This window comes from Pteronotus mesoamericanus, unplaced genomic scaffold (genome assembly GCF_021234165.1).
Source record: "Pteronotus mesoamericanus isolate MK-2021 breed Mesoamerican mustached bat unplaced genomic scaffold, CSHL_Meso_final scaffold_705, whole genome shotgun sequence".
Lineage (NCBI taxonomy): Eukaryota > Metazoa > Chordata > Mammalia > Chiroptera > Mormoopidae > Pteronotus > Pteronotus mesoamericanus.
In genome coordinates this window covers 4,078,061-4,092,408 of record NW_026555326.1, presented here as the reverse complement: position 1 = coordinate 4,092,408, position 14,348 = coordinate 4,078,061, and the positions used below count along the sequence as shown (strand labels likewise).

The window sequence follows — 14,348 nt, the reverse complement described above, 5'->3', positions numbered from 1 at the left end:
CTGAGCTGTTTGGCCAGGCATTTATACATTGACTTTTTAAAGGTGAGACCAACATAAAATGACTTAAGTTCTATGTACATGGGATGATTGAACAGTGAACAATTTTTTCTTATTCGAGGTTGTATCAGATGCTGCAAATTGTTTCCCAGTATCCATTTTCCCCTTCCTGCTTTAAGTAATAGAACTACTGTCACCACTTTAAATATCAGCTAGAGCCTTCCTTGGTGCAGTTCCCTAGTCACATTTTAAAAAAGGAAGCTGCCTATCTTCCTCTTTGCCACATTAGTACTAAAATGCTGACTGGGTGCTGACACACCAGCTTGTACAATGCTGATGAGGGAAACACTTTAGGGGATGCTGACGCAACAAAGAGGAAGTTACCTGACCCCTGGATGACCTTATTGGACAGAGATGCTGACCAACCTGAATATGCTTCTGCCTCTGAGCTGGTGCATGAGAGAAATATAAACTTTTTCTTTTGCTTCCACATCTTAGCTTATACCCTAACAAATTCAGAGGATTCCCCAAATATCAGAGTTTATTGGTGTCTTCTCTGTTGCTGACCAGTTTCTTCTGATATGATTCCTACAATCTTCTGCCTGCTTCTTTATTAATTTGAATTTCCACCATGCAAGATTAGGAGATTACTGTTCTTTGCTTCTGCCTAAGCCTCTCAGCCTATTTCCATGGCAACATTGCTTTGTACTGTCAGCAATAAGAGCATTTACTTCCTTTCTTGAAATGATTGCACCCATTCTTAGAAAGTAAAATGTTTACATTCATCTTCTTGCTTTAAGTGGAAAGTTTCTCCTTGCTTTATAAGGAATTCATCTTTGTATTTCTTTAAAAGATTTGTTTATATACTGAATAATTATATCATGGATACAGGGCATATAAAATTACATGAGATGAAAATTTGGTACTAATTAACAATTAGCAAGGTAAGGTGTAAGAGTCAAAGTTCTTTTTTTTTTTTAACATAAGGATGTCCAACTGTTCTGGTACCGTTTGTTGAAAAGACTACCCTTTCTCTACTGAATTAACTTGGCACCTTTGTCTACAATCAGTTAACCACATATGTGAGTTCTGTCTGGAAAAAGGCCAGCCATTGTTAATATGATGAGAATGGTTTACACAACATCGATGTAAACCGGCAGCCAAAGAGAGTGGATTGGAATGCGTACACGTGAACAAATGATGACTTCACTGCACTAGTAGTGGGGGTGGTAGACACCATTGAGTGAGCATGTGTGCTGTGTGGCCATCACATTAAAAATGACTGAGTGAGTAGAACAATGAATCTGCATCAAATTTTGCATTAAGCTTGAACATTCCTCCTCAGAAATTATTTGGATGATTCAGAAGGCCACAGCTATAGGCAACCAGTGACTGGCAGAGCTTCTTCAGACAACATGCCCACTCACACATCATGTCTTGTGCAGTTTTTTTGTGAAACATCAAATCACCCTGATGACTCAGCCCCCCTACATCCCAGATTTGGCATCTTGTGAGGTCTGGCTTTTCCCAAAATTAAAATCATCTTTGAAAAGGAAGAGATTTCAGACCACTTATGAGATTCAGGAAAATACAATGGGGCAGCAGATGGCAACTGGGAGAATTGTGAGGTCCCAAGGTGACTACTTTGAAGGGAACTGAGGTGTCATTGTCCAGTGTTCAACGTTTCTTGTATCTTGTATCTTCTTCAGTAAGTATCTCTATTTTTCATATTACATGGCTGGATACCTTCTGCATAGACCGCATATGTTAGTGTATTTCTGGGCTTTATTTTTTCCATCAATCCTAAGTCCATTCCACTGTGTATTACTCATTGTAGCTTTGAAATAAAAGTATGAGTCTTTCAAGTTTTCATTCTTTTGCAAAGTTGTTTTGGCTCTTCTAGTCCCTTGGCTTATCCACATTCTACATTTTAGAAAGAGCTCATCAATTTCTATAAAGCATCTGCTGAGGTTTGTTTTGGAATGCTTTGACTCTCTAGATCAATTTTAAGAGAATTGATATCTTAATAATAATGTTGAGCCTCCCAATCCATAAACAGTATGTCATTCCATTCATTTAGGTTATTTTTTAAAATTTTGTTTTGTCTTCTTTCATGAATGCTTTGCAATTTTCAGCTATCATGCACTGTATAGAGCTTGTGTTGTTTTTAAAACAATTTACTTCAAAATAATTATAGATTTCACAGAAAGTCACAATGATAGCACAGAAAGGTCTCATGTATCTTTCACCTAGTTTCTCTCTATGGCTATATTTTACATAACTATAATAATATCAGGAAATTGATATCAGTTCAATGTGTGTATATAGTTCTGTGCTATTTTATTACAGTGTAATAACAATAATCAAGATACAGAATTGTTCCATAACCACAAAGACCTCTATTGAAGTACCACTTTATATTCCATTCATCCTTCTCCCCAGCCTACCATTCCTAACACTGGTAAGTACTAATCTCTTCCCCATTTCTATTATTTGGTCACTGTGACAACGTTTTACACGTGGTATCTTAAAATGTGTGGTCTTTGAAGATGACTTTTGTCACCCAGCATATTGCCTTTGAGATTGTCATACTTTCAAAATTTCAATTTTTAATTTTTCATTCCAGAATTTAAAAATACAATTAATTTTTATATATTGATAATTTACATTATGATCTTATTAAATTGATTATGAGTGTGAGTAGGTTTTCTATAAATTCTTTGGAATTTACCAAATAAATAATTATGTTGTCTGCAAATAAACACAGTTTTGTTTCTACCCTTCCAAACTATATGCCTTTTACTTATTTTTCTTGCTATACTGCATTAGTTGGGACCTTCATTATGCCAATATATTGCTGAATAGAAATGATGACAGTATATACCTCTGCTTTGATTCTTAATTGTAAGGCAAAAGCATTCAGTGCTATTATTTGTAGGCTTTTTTATACATAGGTTTTATTATTTTGATAGCTCTCACTCCAATGTCCAGAGAACTAATATGAGTGTCCTACAAAATGCTATATATTTGAGCACTACAAAAATGACCACTCACTTGGTCCATAAACCCAGTGGATCACCATGAGAAGTAAACACCATGGGAAGTAAACATGATTGTTTTTCCCCTGTATCTCCTGTTTTAACTGGGGTTATGTTCCTGGGGCTCAGATCTAACAAATCTCTAAGGATTCTAGGACACAATTACTGAGGTAAATTACTGAAGATTCCTTTGGGGCAAAACTAGAGAATTACTCCCATGTAAACTTAATGTGGTGTTGCACGGTCCTTCCTCATAAGGATCTGTCCTCGCTTTCTGTCTGAGAACTGGTGAGAACATTGCCAAGAAAAAAGAAGTAACTGGGCAAGAGATCATGACTTGCTACTGGAGTGGCTGGCTTCAGTTTTTGGATGGTTTATTCTTGGCGCCTTTTGATTATATATCAAACAATACCCATGTTAGCTGACCCTTACCCTAAGAAACACCGTCTTCTATAACCCTCTTCATATGCTCCTACAGGTCTGAATGTCCTCTCCCAGGGCTGCATCCCAACATTGCTGCCCTACATGCTTCATTCTTAAGGAGACACTCACTCTCAGAGTAAGTACTTGCACAACTCTGAGAATGAGTCTTTCTTTCACTTTGCATCTTAGGCATATCTCTTGCATCACCCTAGTCCTGGTCCTCCAATAATTTTGAAGGTTAAGTACTGCCACTTAGCTCTGCTCTCCAGGCATTCTATAAACCCCACTGTTACTAGGCAGCCATAACATGCAGAGAGCCAGTCACAATTGAGTTTCTCTGTAATCTTGGTCCCTGCCACTGATACATTCCTTATTGCTTTGGTAAATGGTACATCCTCAGGCTTCTCATGAAGAAAATAGCTAGTGGGTCTTCTTGGCTTTATAAAATGGATCACTCTGTCCACTTCTCTGAGCCTTGGATCACTTTCTTAGCCTGCCATGGCAGTTCTGGCATCTCTCCACCATTTAACATTAACCACAATTTTTCTTACATTTCCAAAAGCATTACATACACATATCAAAACTGACTCCTGGGTCTCTTACCAAGGCATTATGAAAGAGGGTGCCCATGCTGACAAACTCCATTATCCAGCTTAAAGATCCACTTCTCGCCAGGCACACTCTCCTGGCTTCTAACATATGCTAGGGTCCCCCAGATCCTGCATGCGAGGTCTCTTTTCCCCTAGCATATCTGGCTCATGCTTAGTTCATGCTGAGGTATGACTCCAGGTATTTGTCTGATGCTTGGAGGGGAGGTGTGAGCAGGTCTTGAGGTGAACAATTATGGCCTTATAAGGTATTTGAAACATCTGATTCCTTCTCATGGTCTTTAAGTAACAAGGGCACTATCTTACAACAAAGGAAAGTGGGCCAATTATATAGGCTTTTTGGGTGAAGGGGATTCTGGGGTTCAAGGTTCTATAGTACATCTATTCATATATTTTCATGTGAGGTCTAAAGGCACTACTCATTCCATAATGCCCTGTCTTTTGATAGAAGACTTGCTGGGGCTGAGAATTCATCCTTTACTGAAGTTCTACTCTTCTTTTATGATTATATTCGGAGCCTGGCCATTAGCATGGCTAGCTTCCCAGCTACCTGAGATACTGACAGGGAGGCCCTCTGTCTTTCACACTTAGATTTGAATTGTGATTGATTGCTTGCTCTTTCATTTTCAGCTAAGGGGCACTGAGCCTGTATTAATGATCCTAAGTCACCCAATATCACAACCATTATTGCTACTTCCACTGCTCCTCTCAAATGTCAGAGATATTAAAAAAGCCAATGCATCTCCTTGCATCTACGTCCCATGACAGCTTACCAGGTGAAAATGTCCATAGGTGCAATGCTATAGCAAGCCAGAACTGTCAATACTTTATCTACTACCAGTGATGGAGTCATGATTGCCAGCTGACTGGTGGGTGATCCAATCCTGTAAGCCTATTCTTAGAGTTTGCTTTCTAGGTCCACTTGTGGTCTTCAATCAGTTTTTCCAGAAGGGATTCAGATGTGTGTAAATGTTTGATGGTGTGCTCTTTAGGGGAGGGGGACCCTGTAAGGGAATGAAATAGCATGGCAGAGGAGCAAAAAGCTGAACAAGCTAGTGTAGGCTTCACTGATCCATAGTGAACTCTAGAGTGTAAACTGTATGACAGAATTGTCCAGATTTGAGGTGAGGGATTAGGGCTCTTCTATCCCAACATTAGTAGTGTACTGGTCACTCTGTGGGACAGGGTATAACTTCCCACGCACATTAAGATGAGGAGGGTCCTGCCATTTCAGCGCATTCTCTGGAGAAGATCACAGGTCTATGCCATTAACAGTAGCACCAGAAGTATCTGCAGGTGGACATACCATCAGGTAAAGCCCAACAGTGTTGGTTTACACACAAATGGCTGGTTTAGTATCCTGACAGGAAGCTAATATTGGCTAAAAAGTGGAAATTATTTTGTTATGAAGAAAAAGCTTGAGTTTTAAAATCAGTCTTGGGTTCAGAATTTGCCTTTTGCTGCTAATTATCTGAGAGGTTTGAGGGCAGCTCACTTAGTCCATATAAACATGTTTCCTCATATATGCAACAAGGATCGTAGGAGCTATGCCACAGGGTGTTTTGAAGATTAATTATGACAGTTTACATAAAGTTCTGCTACACGACATGATGAAAGACTAAAAGAAGGTTTCTGGTTAACCACCTAAATTACTTCCCTTACTGTGGTTCCTCTTTCTAAAGGAAGTAACCATTTAGTGGATATGTTTTCCTTTCTCTCTAGAAAGTTGAAATTTAATTGTGCTTTCCTCAATATTCCAAAGAATTTCAGTTGGTTGTATTTGGTAATTCTTATTTGCTTTTGAGAGATAAGTATTTTGGTTATTATTGGTATGTAGCAGTCATTCCAGATCAACTGAGTAATGAAGATCATGTTAGGACAACTTCCGCAGCTTACTCGTTTGTTTTAAACAACTATCTAAACACAGAAATCCACACTTGGTGGGCAAGATATAGAATTCGGGTTGGTAGTTTCATCTGTCTCACTTAAGGAGACAATTTGGGAAATGATGTGGATGAACAGCCAGGTAGTCTCAGATAGTTAAGAGAAACTTAGTCTTGGGGTTAACAATTCATGAAGAAGAAATGTGCTTTCCATTCATTTGTCACTTAGCATCATCCAGATATTTGAAATGTCATACACAATCTTTCTTTCTTCTTAATTCATCACCCCCAAACATTTAACTTTCAGTGTATGCTTTTTCTGTAAAAATACAGATAAGAATAGTTCCCACACTAGAGTAGTTTCGTAGAGTGAATCATTTAGTGTTTTATGTACATCAGCAAACTCGGAAAGTAGAGTAAAGAAGTTCTCACTGAAGTATTATAAGAATTATTGTTTGGACTGGATATTTGAGAATTTTCACACTTACAGATTCACATTAGTCTGTTCTGGCTAGACCATAGGCTATCTAAAAAGAAATTTAACTTTCTACATTTATTTTAATTTTCTACATTAATTTTCTACATTTCCTGGACAAGTGCTGTTTTTCAGACATTTTATTTTCTTTCATGCTATGGTTTGTAATTCCTGGAGACCTACTGCGTATCCTGTGCATCAGGCCCTGCGATCCTTGTACCTTTTGACTTCGTTTACTCAGAGAGGAACCATGTCTTTGTTGCTGTTCATATGTCAGAAAGAAACTAATTACATGTGGGTTTACAATAGTAAATATGTATAGAATCCCAGAGGGCCCACGACTTTTCTTATCAAGAAGAGAACCTTTTCAGCTTGGCCTGACAGATCTGTGCTTAACACCTGGTCTTCTAGCCACTCCCACTGCCTCTCCCCTTTAGTGACACAGTGCTGGGACTTTGCCAAGGCAGAGTTGCTTGGCTTAGGAATAGGTTCAACGGTTAGAGAACTTTTCTTCATCTTGATTCAAGGTGTTTGAGAATGCTGAGCCTCTGTGTGGCACCTCTGAGACTCTCCAGCATGCCCCACAAGTTGCAGAGCGTTCTTCCACCACTGTGCCTCCTTGGCTTCTTGACTTCGCTGTTGTGCCCCTCTGGCCTGTGTGGTGAGTACGGTGGTTATGGAGGAAAGGAGGTAGTTCCTCTAAGATATAGAGAAAGATACCAATCAAATTCATCAAATTTGAATTCATCAAATGTAGTCAAATGCTGGTAATATATAACTTTTTCTGTTTACTTTTTAAATTTTTTTATTGTATTTTTTCCATTGCCATTTAGTTCCCTTAGACCCCTCTTCCCCTTTAGTCACCACACTGTTGTCAATGCTTATAAGTCCTTTTTCCTTTTGGCTCAGTCCCTCCACCCCTTTACCTTCTCCCACCCTCAGCTGTCATCCTGCTCTCTGTTTATGAATCTGTCCCCATTTTCCTTATTAGTTCAGTTTGTTCATTAGATTCCACATAGGAGTAAAATCATATGGTATTTGTGTTTCTCTGCCTGGCTTATTTCACTCAGCATAATGTTATCTAGATCAGTCCATACTGTCACAAAAGGTAACATTTTCTTCTTTTTTATGGCCAAGTAGTATTCCCTACCAACAGTGCAAAGGGCACTTTTCTCCACATCTTTGCCAGTACTTGTTTGTTGATTTATTGATGATAGTCATTATGACAGGTGTGAGATGTATAACCTTTTTGAAAGAGTACAATGAACTATGTTATTAATAAAAATGAAAATTTTAAAATAGAAAAGAAGTTCAAGATAGAGGCTGTTACTATGTCTAGAATAATTGTGTTGATATGTAAAAATCCTTGTGAGGTTGATTTATCATGAAATAATTTCTAATTTTCAAATCAATTTCTTACATTTAAATGCTCCAAAATGCTTCAAACACATTTACTTTCCAAATAGGTTAATTATGTCATTTACAGTCTTAGTTAGTGATTGGGGGAAAAAACTCCACCAGTAAAGCAAAAATATTGTCTGTCGTCACAAACAGTAAATTTCCTAGAGCAAAATATAGGGCACTTCAAAAACTATAAGCCATTATATAAACGTAAGGCATTGCTATTGAAATGTAGAAAAAAATTTACAAACAAAAGAGAAAATAAAAGCATTCGGGAGAACTTACTAGAACTGGTTGAAGATCTGTTGTTACGGAAATTAATTTGTTGTTATAGTTTTTTTTAATGGAAATGTCCTTTTAGCAAACTATTTTTCTCTTGTGCTAGCTAACTTTTTTTACATAAGAGAACTAATTTTCATAATAATTTACATGCATAGTTTCTGAAAACAGCTATTATGGCATAAAAATGTAGGATTTGGAATAGTTTAGAGGGGAAAATCCCGACTCTAAAATAATAGCTGAATGCTCTTATGTGGGCGAGCAGGTTGAATTTTTTTTTAAATACTGAGGCCTTCCTCTCATCTTAGGTGGTCCTTTGGACAGGCCTGAAGACAACTCCACCGTGGCTGTCTTTCTCAATGCAGCCCAGCTCTACTACGCGGGAAGTACTCATCCTCTGTTCTGAATAATGTCAGGAATACAGACCATTCTCAAAGCACCAGTGATCTGTCCTTCTTTGTTCTCATCCTCAGAGCCACGAGACATCATGTCTAGTGTTCCCTCCAGACTGAAAGGAGACATATCAGGCTTTCTCACAGCTCCTCTCTCAATGTGAGGGAGAGATGCACTCACATATCAGCTCAGTCTGGGGCAAGGGCGGTGTTCACAGGATATCAAAAGCTTTATAAAAATACTTCCCCAACTATTTCTCTTTTAAAAATTTAACTTAAACTGGTTCTGAGCCACCTACTTCTTTAATTATGGGGTATTACCTGAAAATGCAAGTACCAAGAAGAACATTGTTTTAATCGTTAAGTTTTATTCATGTCACTGGCACTTATGTAGAATATTTTACCCGCTTAATGTTGTGTTTCCTTTTCTCTAGAATGGGCATTACGATAATACTGCCTCAAAGCATGAGTGTGAGGGTTAAACGGTATAATATATATAAAATTATTAACACGATGGTGAAGAATTTAACAAATCCTTTCTAATGATTTTGTCAAGGAAATGAAATACACCTCAGCATTATAATTTAATGACTTAGTTTTATTAAATGAGAGGAGTCCCTCAGTCTGAATTGTTAATTAAATTAAACTCTAGCTCATTCTCTTCCACCTTTTTCTTTTACCATTCAAGATTGCAGTAACCCTCCTAGCATTGCCCATGGATCCCATCACGACGTGAGTTCATATTTTTCCTTTACGACTGCGGTGCACTATGAGTGTGATGAAGGATATATTCTGGTAGGAAACCCCAAAATCACCTGCAGAAAATCACAATGGTCATCTCCAGCTCCTGAATGTAAAGGTAACTAACTTTACTGATGGCTCCTGCTAAGAAGATAGAACCACCATGAAAGTAGAGTCTCCTCCCAGCCAGAAGCATCACTTAGAAATTTGTATTTTATTTGTTTATTCATTTCATGTAGTTAATGTTAATACATGCATACAATAGAATCTTTTTAAGGTGTGAACCATCACGCAGTTAATCCCACTCTTACCAACATGTATGTTTTCAGAGGTAATCTGTAGGGCCACTCTTTGTTGGTTTTAATAAAAGTTTCAATTTAAATATAACACTGCACAAATGCACAAATCTTAGGTGTACAGGTCAATGATTATCATAAAGTGAGTTGACCCATGAAACTATCACCCAGGTCAAGAAGCCCAAAAATTACCAACACCCTAAAAATGTTCCACACGTCTTCTCCCATTTACCCCTCAGAGGAGGTCTCTATTCCAACACCATAGGTTAATTTGCTAACCTTTTAACTTTCTATAAAAAAAAAAAAATCATGTATGTACTCTATTGTGCCTGGCATCTTTCCTTAACATTATGTTTTAGAAAATCATCTATGTTCTTACATGTATTGATAGTTTATTCATGTATAATACTGTATAATACTCTTTTGGATAACTATACCATATTTTATGTATCTTATAAAATTTTGAATTTTTTAATGTTTTAGGCTATTATGAATAATGCTCTTAATGTATATTCTTGTGCATATTTCTTGGAACAAATGTGTCAACATTTCTGTTGGGAGTAAACATAGGGGTCAAATTACTGTTTTATAGAGTATGCACATATCCATTTAGTAGATGATACTAAATTTTGTTCATAAGTGGCAGCAACAATTTACATTTCCACCAGTAATGTATGAGTGTTCTAGTTTTGATAAACAGAAGTTCTACATTCCAATTTAGTTCAATTTATCAATCTTTTTATCAACATTGGAGCTTTTTGTGTTCAGTTTAAGAAATATTTGCCTACAACAAGGTCACAAAAATATATTCACCTATGTTATCTCCCAGATCTCTATTGTTTTACCTTTCACATTGATATACTCAGTGCACTTGGAATTTCTTTGGGTTCATGGTAGGAAGTAGAGGTCAACATTTGTTTTTCCCCAATGAATAACCAGTGGAACCTTGTACCACTGATTAAATGGACCATGGTTTCCACACTCCTCTGCAGTGCTATCTTTGTCATATTTCAAGGGTCCATGTGTGTACGCTTCTGCTTCTGCAACCATCTTCTCATAATGAAGTTGACCTGATAAAAGATTTCTGGTTGACCACTAAGGTGGAGTTTGACTTTTTTAAAAAAATCACACTGTAAACAGCAACTCAAGGAGCTTATTTCTCCCCATTGTCTCCATTTAATATAGGAAGATGTTAAGGGTATGAGATTTAAAATTACATACTTAGAATTATGAAAAGAGTAAGTTTTTGAGATATAGTAGCTTGGAAAACTCAGATTCTAGGACCACAATACTTAGGTTTACATCATAATTATGCCACCTAAAAGCTATTAAATCTTAGTCAAGTCACATAAACTACCTGTACCTAGTTTTTCTCTCTAGCAAAAATGTAGGTAATAGTGTTTTATGTTGATAGTAGTATGTAAATTATTATTATTAATTTTATTGTCACAATAACAATAAATAGAGGTAAAGAACAACTTTAATCATGCAGACATAATTTATCATGGGTGTTTTTCACCCTTCAGTATCCTCTACTATTGTAAGATCTTAATCTGAGAATCACAGGATGATCAAAATTGTGTTTCCATAACAGCTCTGTGTCTGAAACCTGAGATAGAAAATGGAAATTTGTCTGTGGATAAGACTCTCTATGTTGAGCTTGAAAATGTCACTATCCAGTGTGACAATGGCTATGGTCTTGTCAGCAATCAAAGTATCACCTGCTCAGAAAACAGAACCTGGCACCCAGAGGTGCCTACGTGTGAGTGGGTAAGTGGCACACATTTCAAGGCGTCATATCACATTCTAAAAATGGTAGCCTGCTCCAAAGCATTGTCCCAACCAATGCTGATGCGATCTGACTTTTGTCAGGACTCACTTCTGAGTTGTTTAAATCACTTTGGAATCAGCAATCTCATCCCCAAAGAACTTGGTGTGTTCATTAAGGCCAGTTCTCATCCTCTCACTTAATAACAAGAAGAACAAAGCCTCTAGATAAGAGGGGAGATTTCCAAAGATCCAGTTAACCTGGCCCCATCCCTGGACTTTCTACCATAAGTGCTATGCTTTTGTATAGCCACCAAAACTTCCCTTCAGCTTTCCCTGAAGAGGACCCCTGTGTGTCTTTGGAAGCACATTGGTATGGACCCTAGGGTGAACAATTTGCTGAGACACAAAGTATCTTGGATTTCTTCTATCAGCCCTGGGTCTTGATACTCCAATTTTGCTGTCATCAGTGAGGCATCCTGAAGGAATCATCAACCTTTACAGTTTGGAGAGAAGCCTCTCAAAATCCATCCTTTTATCTCTTTTAGGAAGTCCGTAATGGCTGTGAGCAAGTGGTAGAAGGCAGCAAACTCTTGCAGTGTCTCCCAAGACCAGAAGAGGTAAAAATGGCCTTGGAGGTGTATAAACTGTCTCTGGAGATTAGACGACTCAAACAAGAGTAAGACTCGAAGAGGAACATCAGTTAGAAATCATTGCATCCAGTTTCCCTCACTTATTCCACAGCCTCCCTCCTCTTCCTGGCCCCACCAAATAAAGTATTAAGTACATTTCTTTTATTAGCAACTCTACTGTATCTTAAATACTATTATCTGCTGAAAAAAAAAGTGCTTGTGTTAGGAGACTCAGTGATGCTGATAATGTGGAATTATTGATAATCTATATCTTAGCTCAGATTAAGCTTCTGCTTTCCTGGGTTTGGTGGGATTTCAGAAATAAATAATCACCTGTCAAAAATCCAGTGTCTTTTTTTCCATTTTGATTCCTGTGTAATGAAATATTAGGATCCTATATAAATCATTTCCTAATACTTCTCTAATTAATGTTCTTTTCTATTTTACCATATTTCAGTGTATATGTGGTCCTTGAGAATACATATTTGTGCCTTGTCCGAGGTGTCTTTACTCTACATCTTCACTGCTTATTCATCTTTCAATGTTCAGGTTAAATATCACGTCTTCCTCCAAGTCTTCTCCTTTCTCTCCTTATTTGATCACCAGTATTTGTCTGGAACAACTTCTCGCTTCCACTTTATATTTAAGGTACACTTGTTTTTTGCTCAACTTTCCTTCCATCCAATAATAAGCAGCTTGAAATTCTTTGAAAGCCTGATCTATGTGCAACCCAAACGTTCTTCATGTGCATGTCCACTTTCCAATTCAATCTAATTGCTTTCTAAATATTTAGAATATTTAGAATTAAAATGGCTTTTGTGTCTCTCTTAAACCAGATTCCCCAGAAGCAGACATTGAGAAGATCCATGTACAAATATTTTATTAAGGAAGTGCTCCAAGAGAAATGGGAAAGGGGGTAGGGTGAGCAGAACAGGACAGAGTAGCAGCCTAGCAGGGAGATCAGGCAAAGTCCTGCGAGAGTGGCTTAGTCTTCTCCCAAAGGGAACTCTGGACTATAAAGCTGTTTAAATTTTGTCCCAATTCCAGGCAAAGGAACTGGGTGTTCATTCTGCTTTACCAGTCAGTTATTGGGGGAGGGCCACTATGGGGGCACAGAAGCACCCAGGGCATCCAGCTCTCCCTGTGTGAGGGCAAGGCTCTCACAGCGAGGGGGGACCTGCCAGGGGAGGAGAAGGTATGACCGTTAGACACCGAAGCACAGAGAAGCCTGCTGATGAGTGCACAGAAATGATAAAGGGATGCGAGGGGCTTGGCAGAGCTTACGTCATGAGTCCCTCTTATATCTTTGGACACTCTTGGGAGCCTTATATTTCTGACAGTCACCATTTCTTCCAATTTTTTGCCTCCTCTGAAATCTCATTCTCACTCATGCTTACCTACGATGACTGGTTTTTCGCTGCATCTTGATCAATAATAGAGAACACTGCCTCTTTTCCTTGATTTCAGCAAAATAGCAGTCCCACGAGAAAGCTGCATCACTGACTTGTACTAAGGCTTTAGAGTTAACAGAAGGGCAAAAGGCTGGCTACAGGAGGATTGGACTTTCACACTGGATGTTATGTAACTGTGATCTTAAAACAATAGTATGGTGATTGGCGGGGGGAGGGGATGGGTAGATGCAGGTGGAAGAGGATATAAGTGAGATAAATTGTAAAGAGAAAAAAATGCAATAAAAATAAACTATTAAAAAAAAAAGATTCATTGCCTTCCACTGCCACCAGGAATGTCTGGTGGCTGACTTTCTTTGCGTAACCCTGTCGGGCTTGTCTGGTCTGCCATTTTCCTGGCTCAAATCTCTCCTCCACACCCATCAATTCGTTCGTGCTCCCACTGCCCCAGAAACCCACGTTCCTTTATTAGGGAGAGCATTTTTAGCTCTCTATCTTTCTATAGTCTCAGGGCTTTATATCCAAAAATTCATGAATGGACTCAAATAAACAAAGGGTCATCCACTAAGTTTAGGCACCGTGCTGTAGAGAAGATTTGGGGGAATCTTTGAAATATGAGTCTTTCTGTATTTCCTTCACCTCAGACTCTGGGGCTGGAGAAGTCTGGAGATACGACTTGTCTGACAATTTTTTTGTTAATTCTCAATTAACTACCAATAATTATAATTATGGAGGTAATATGAGGAGGGACCCTCTAAAAAACCCAGAATTATCTTCTGGGGAGTGAGCCCTTTGTAGCACAGGCTTCCCTTGCTCAGTGAGTGCTCTAGCAACCCATCTGCACCAGTGTACCACCTGGTGGTGCTGTGAGAGGCTGCATTTGGTTTCAGTGAATTGTTTTTGAAGACTCTCAACATGTTTGCCCATTTCCGGATGGGTGATTTATCAGACTACCTACCTACAACACGCTGAGTTGTTCAACAGTTTTTACCCAAAACAGCATGACC

General features: G+C 38.2%; 1 protein-coding gene across 1 annotated transcript; it reads left to right on the top strand.

Moving 5' to 3' along the window:
* The first annotated feature begins 6,873 nt into the window (after positions 1-6,873).
* On the top strand, positions 6,874-12,260 carry LOC129062148 (apolipoprotein R-like). The gene is made up of 4 exons (XM_054562921.1): positions 6,874-7,085; positions 9,185-9,355; positions 11,128-11,303; positions 11,849-12,260. The coding sequence occupies exons 1-4, from the start codon at positions 6,962-6,964 to the stop codon at positions 11,981-11,983; spliced, it is 606 nt and encodes a 201-aa protein (XP_054418896.1). The 5' UTR covers positions 6,874-6,961; the 3' UTR covers positions 11,984-12,260.
* Positions 12,261-14,348: the final 2,088 nt, after the last annotated feature.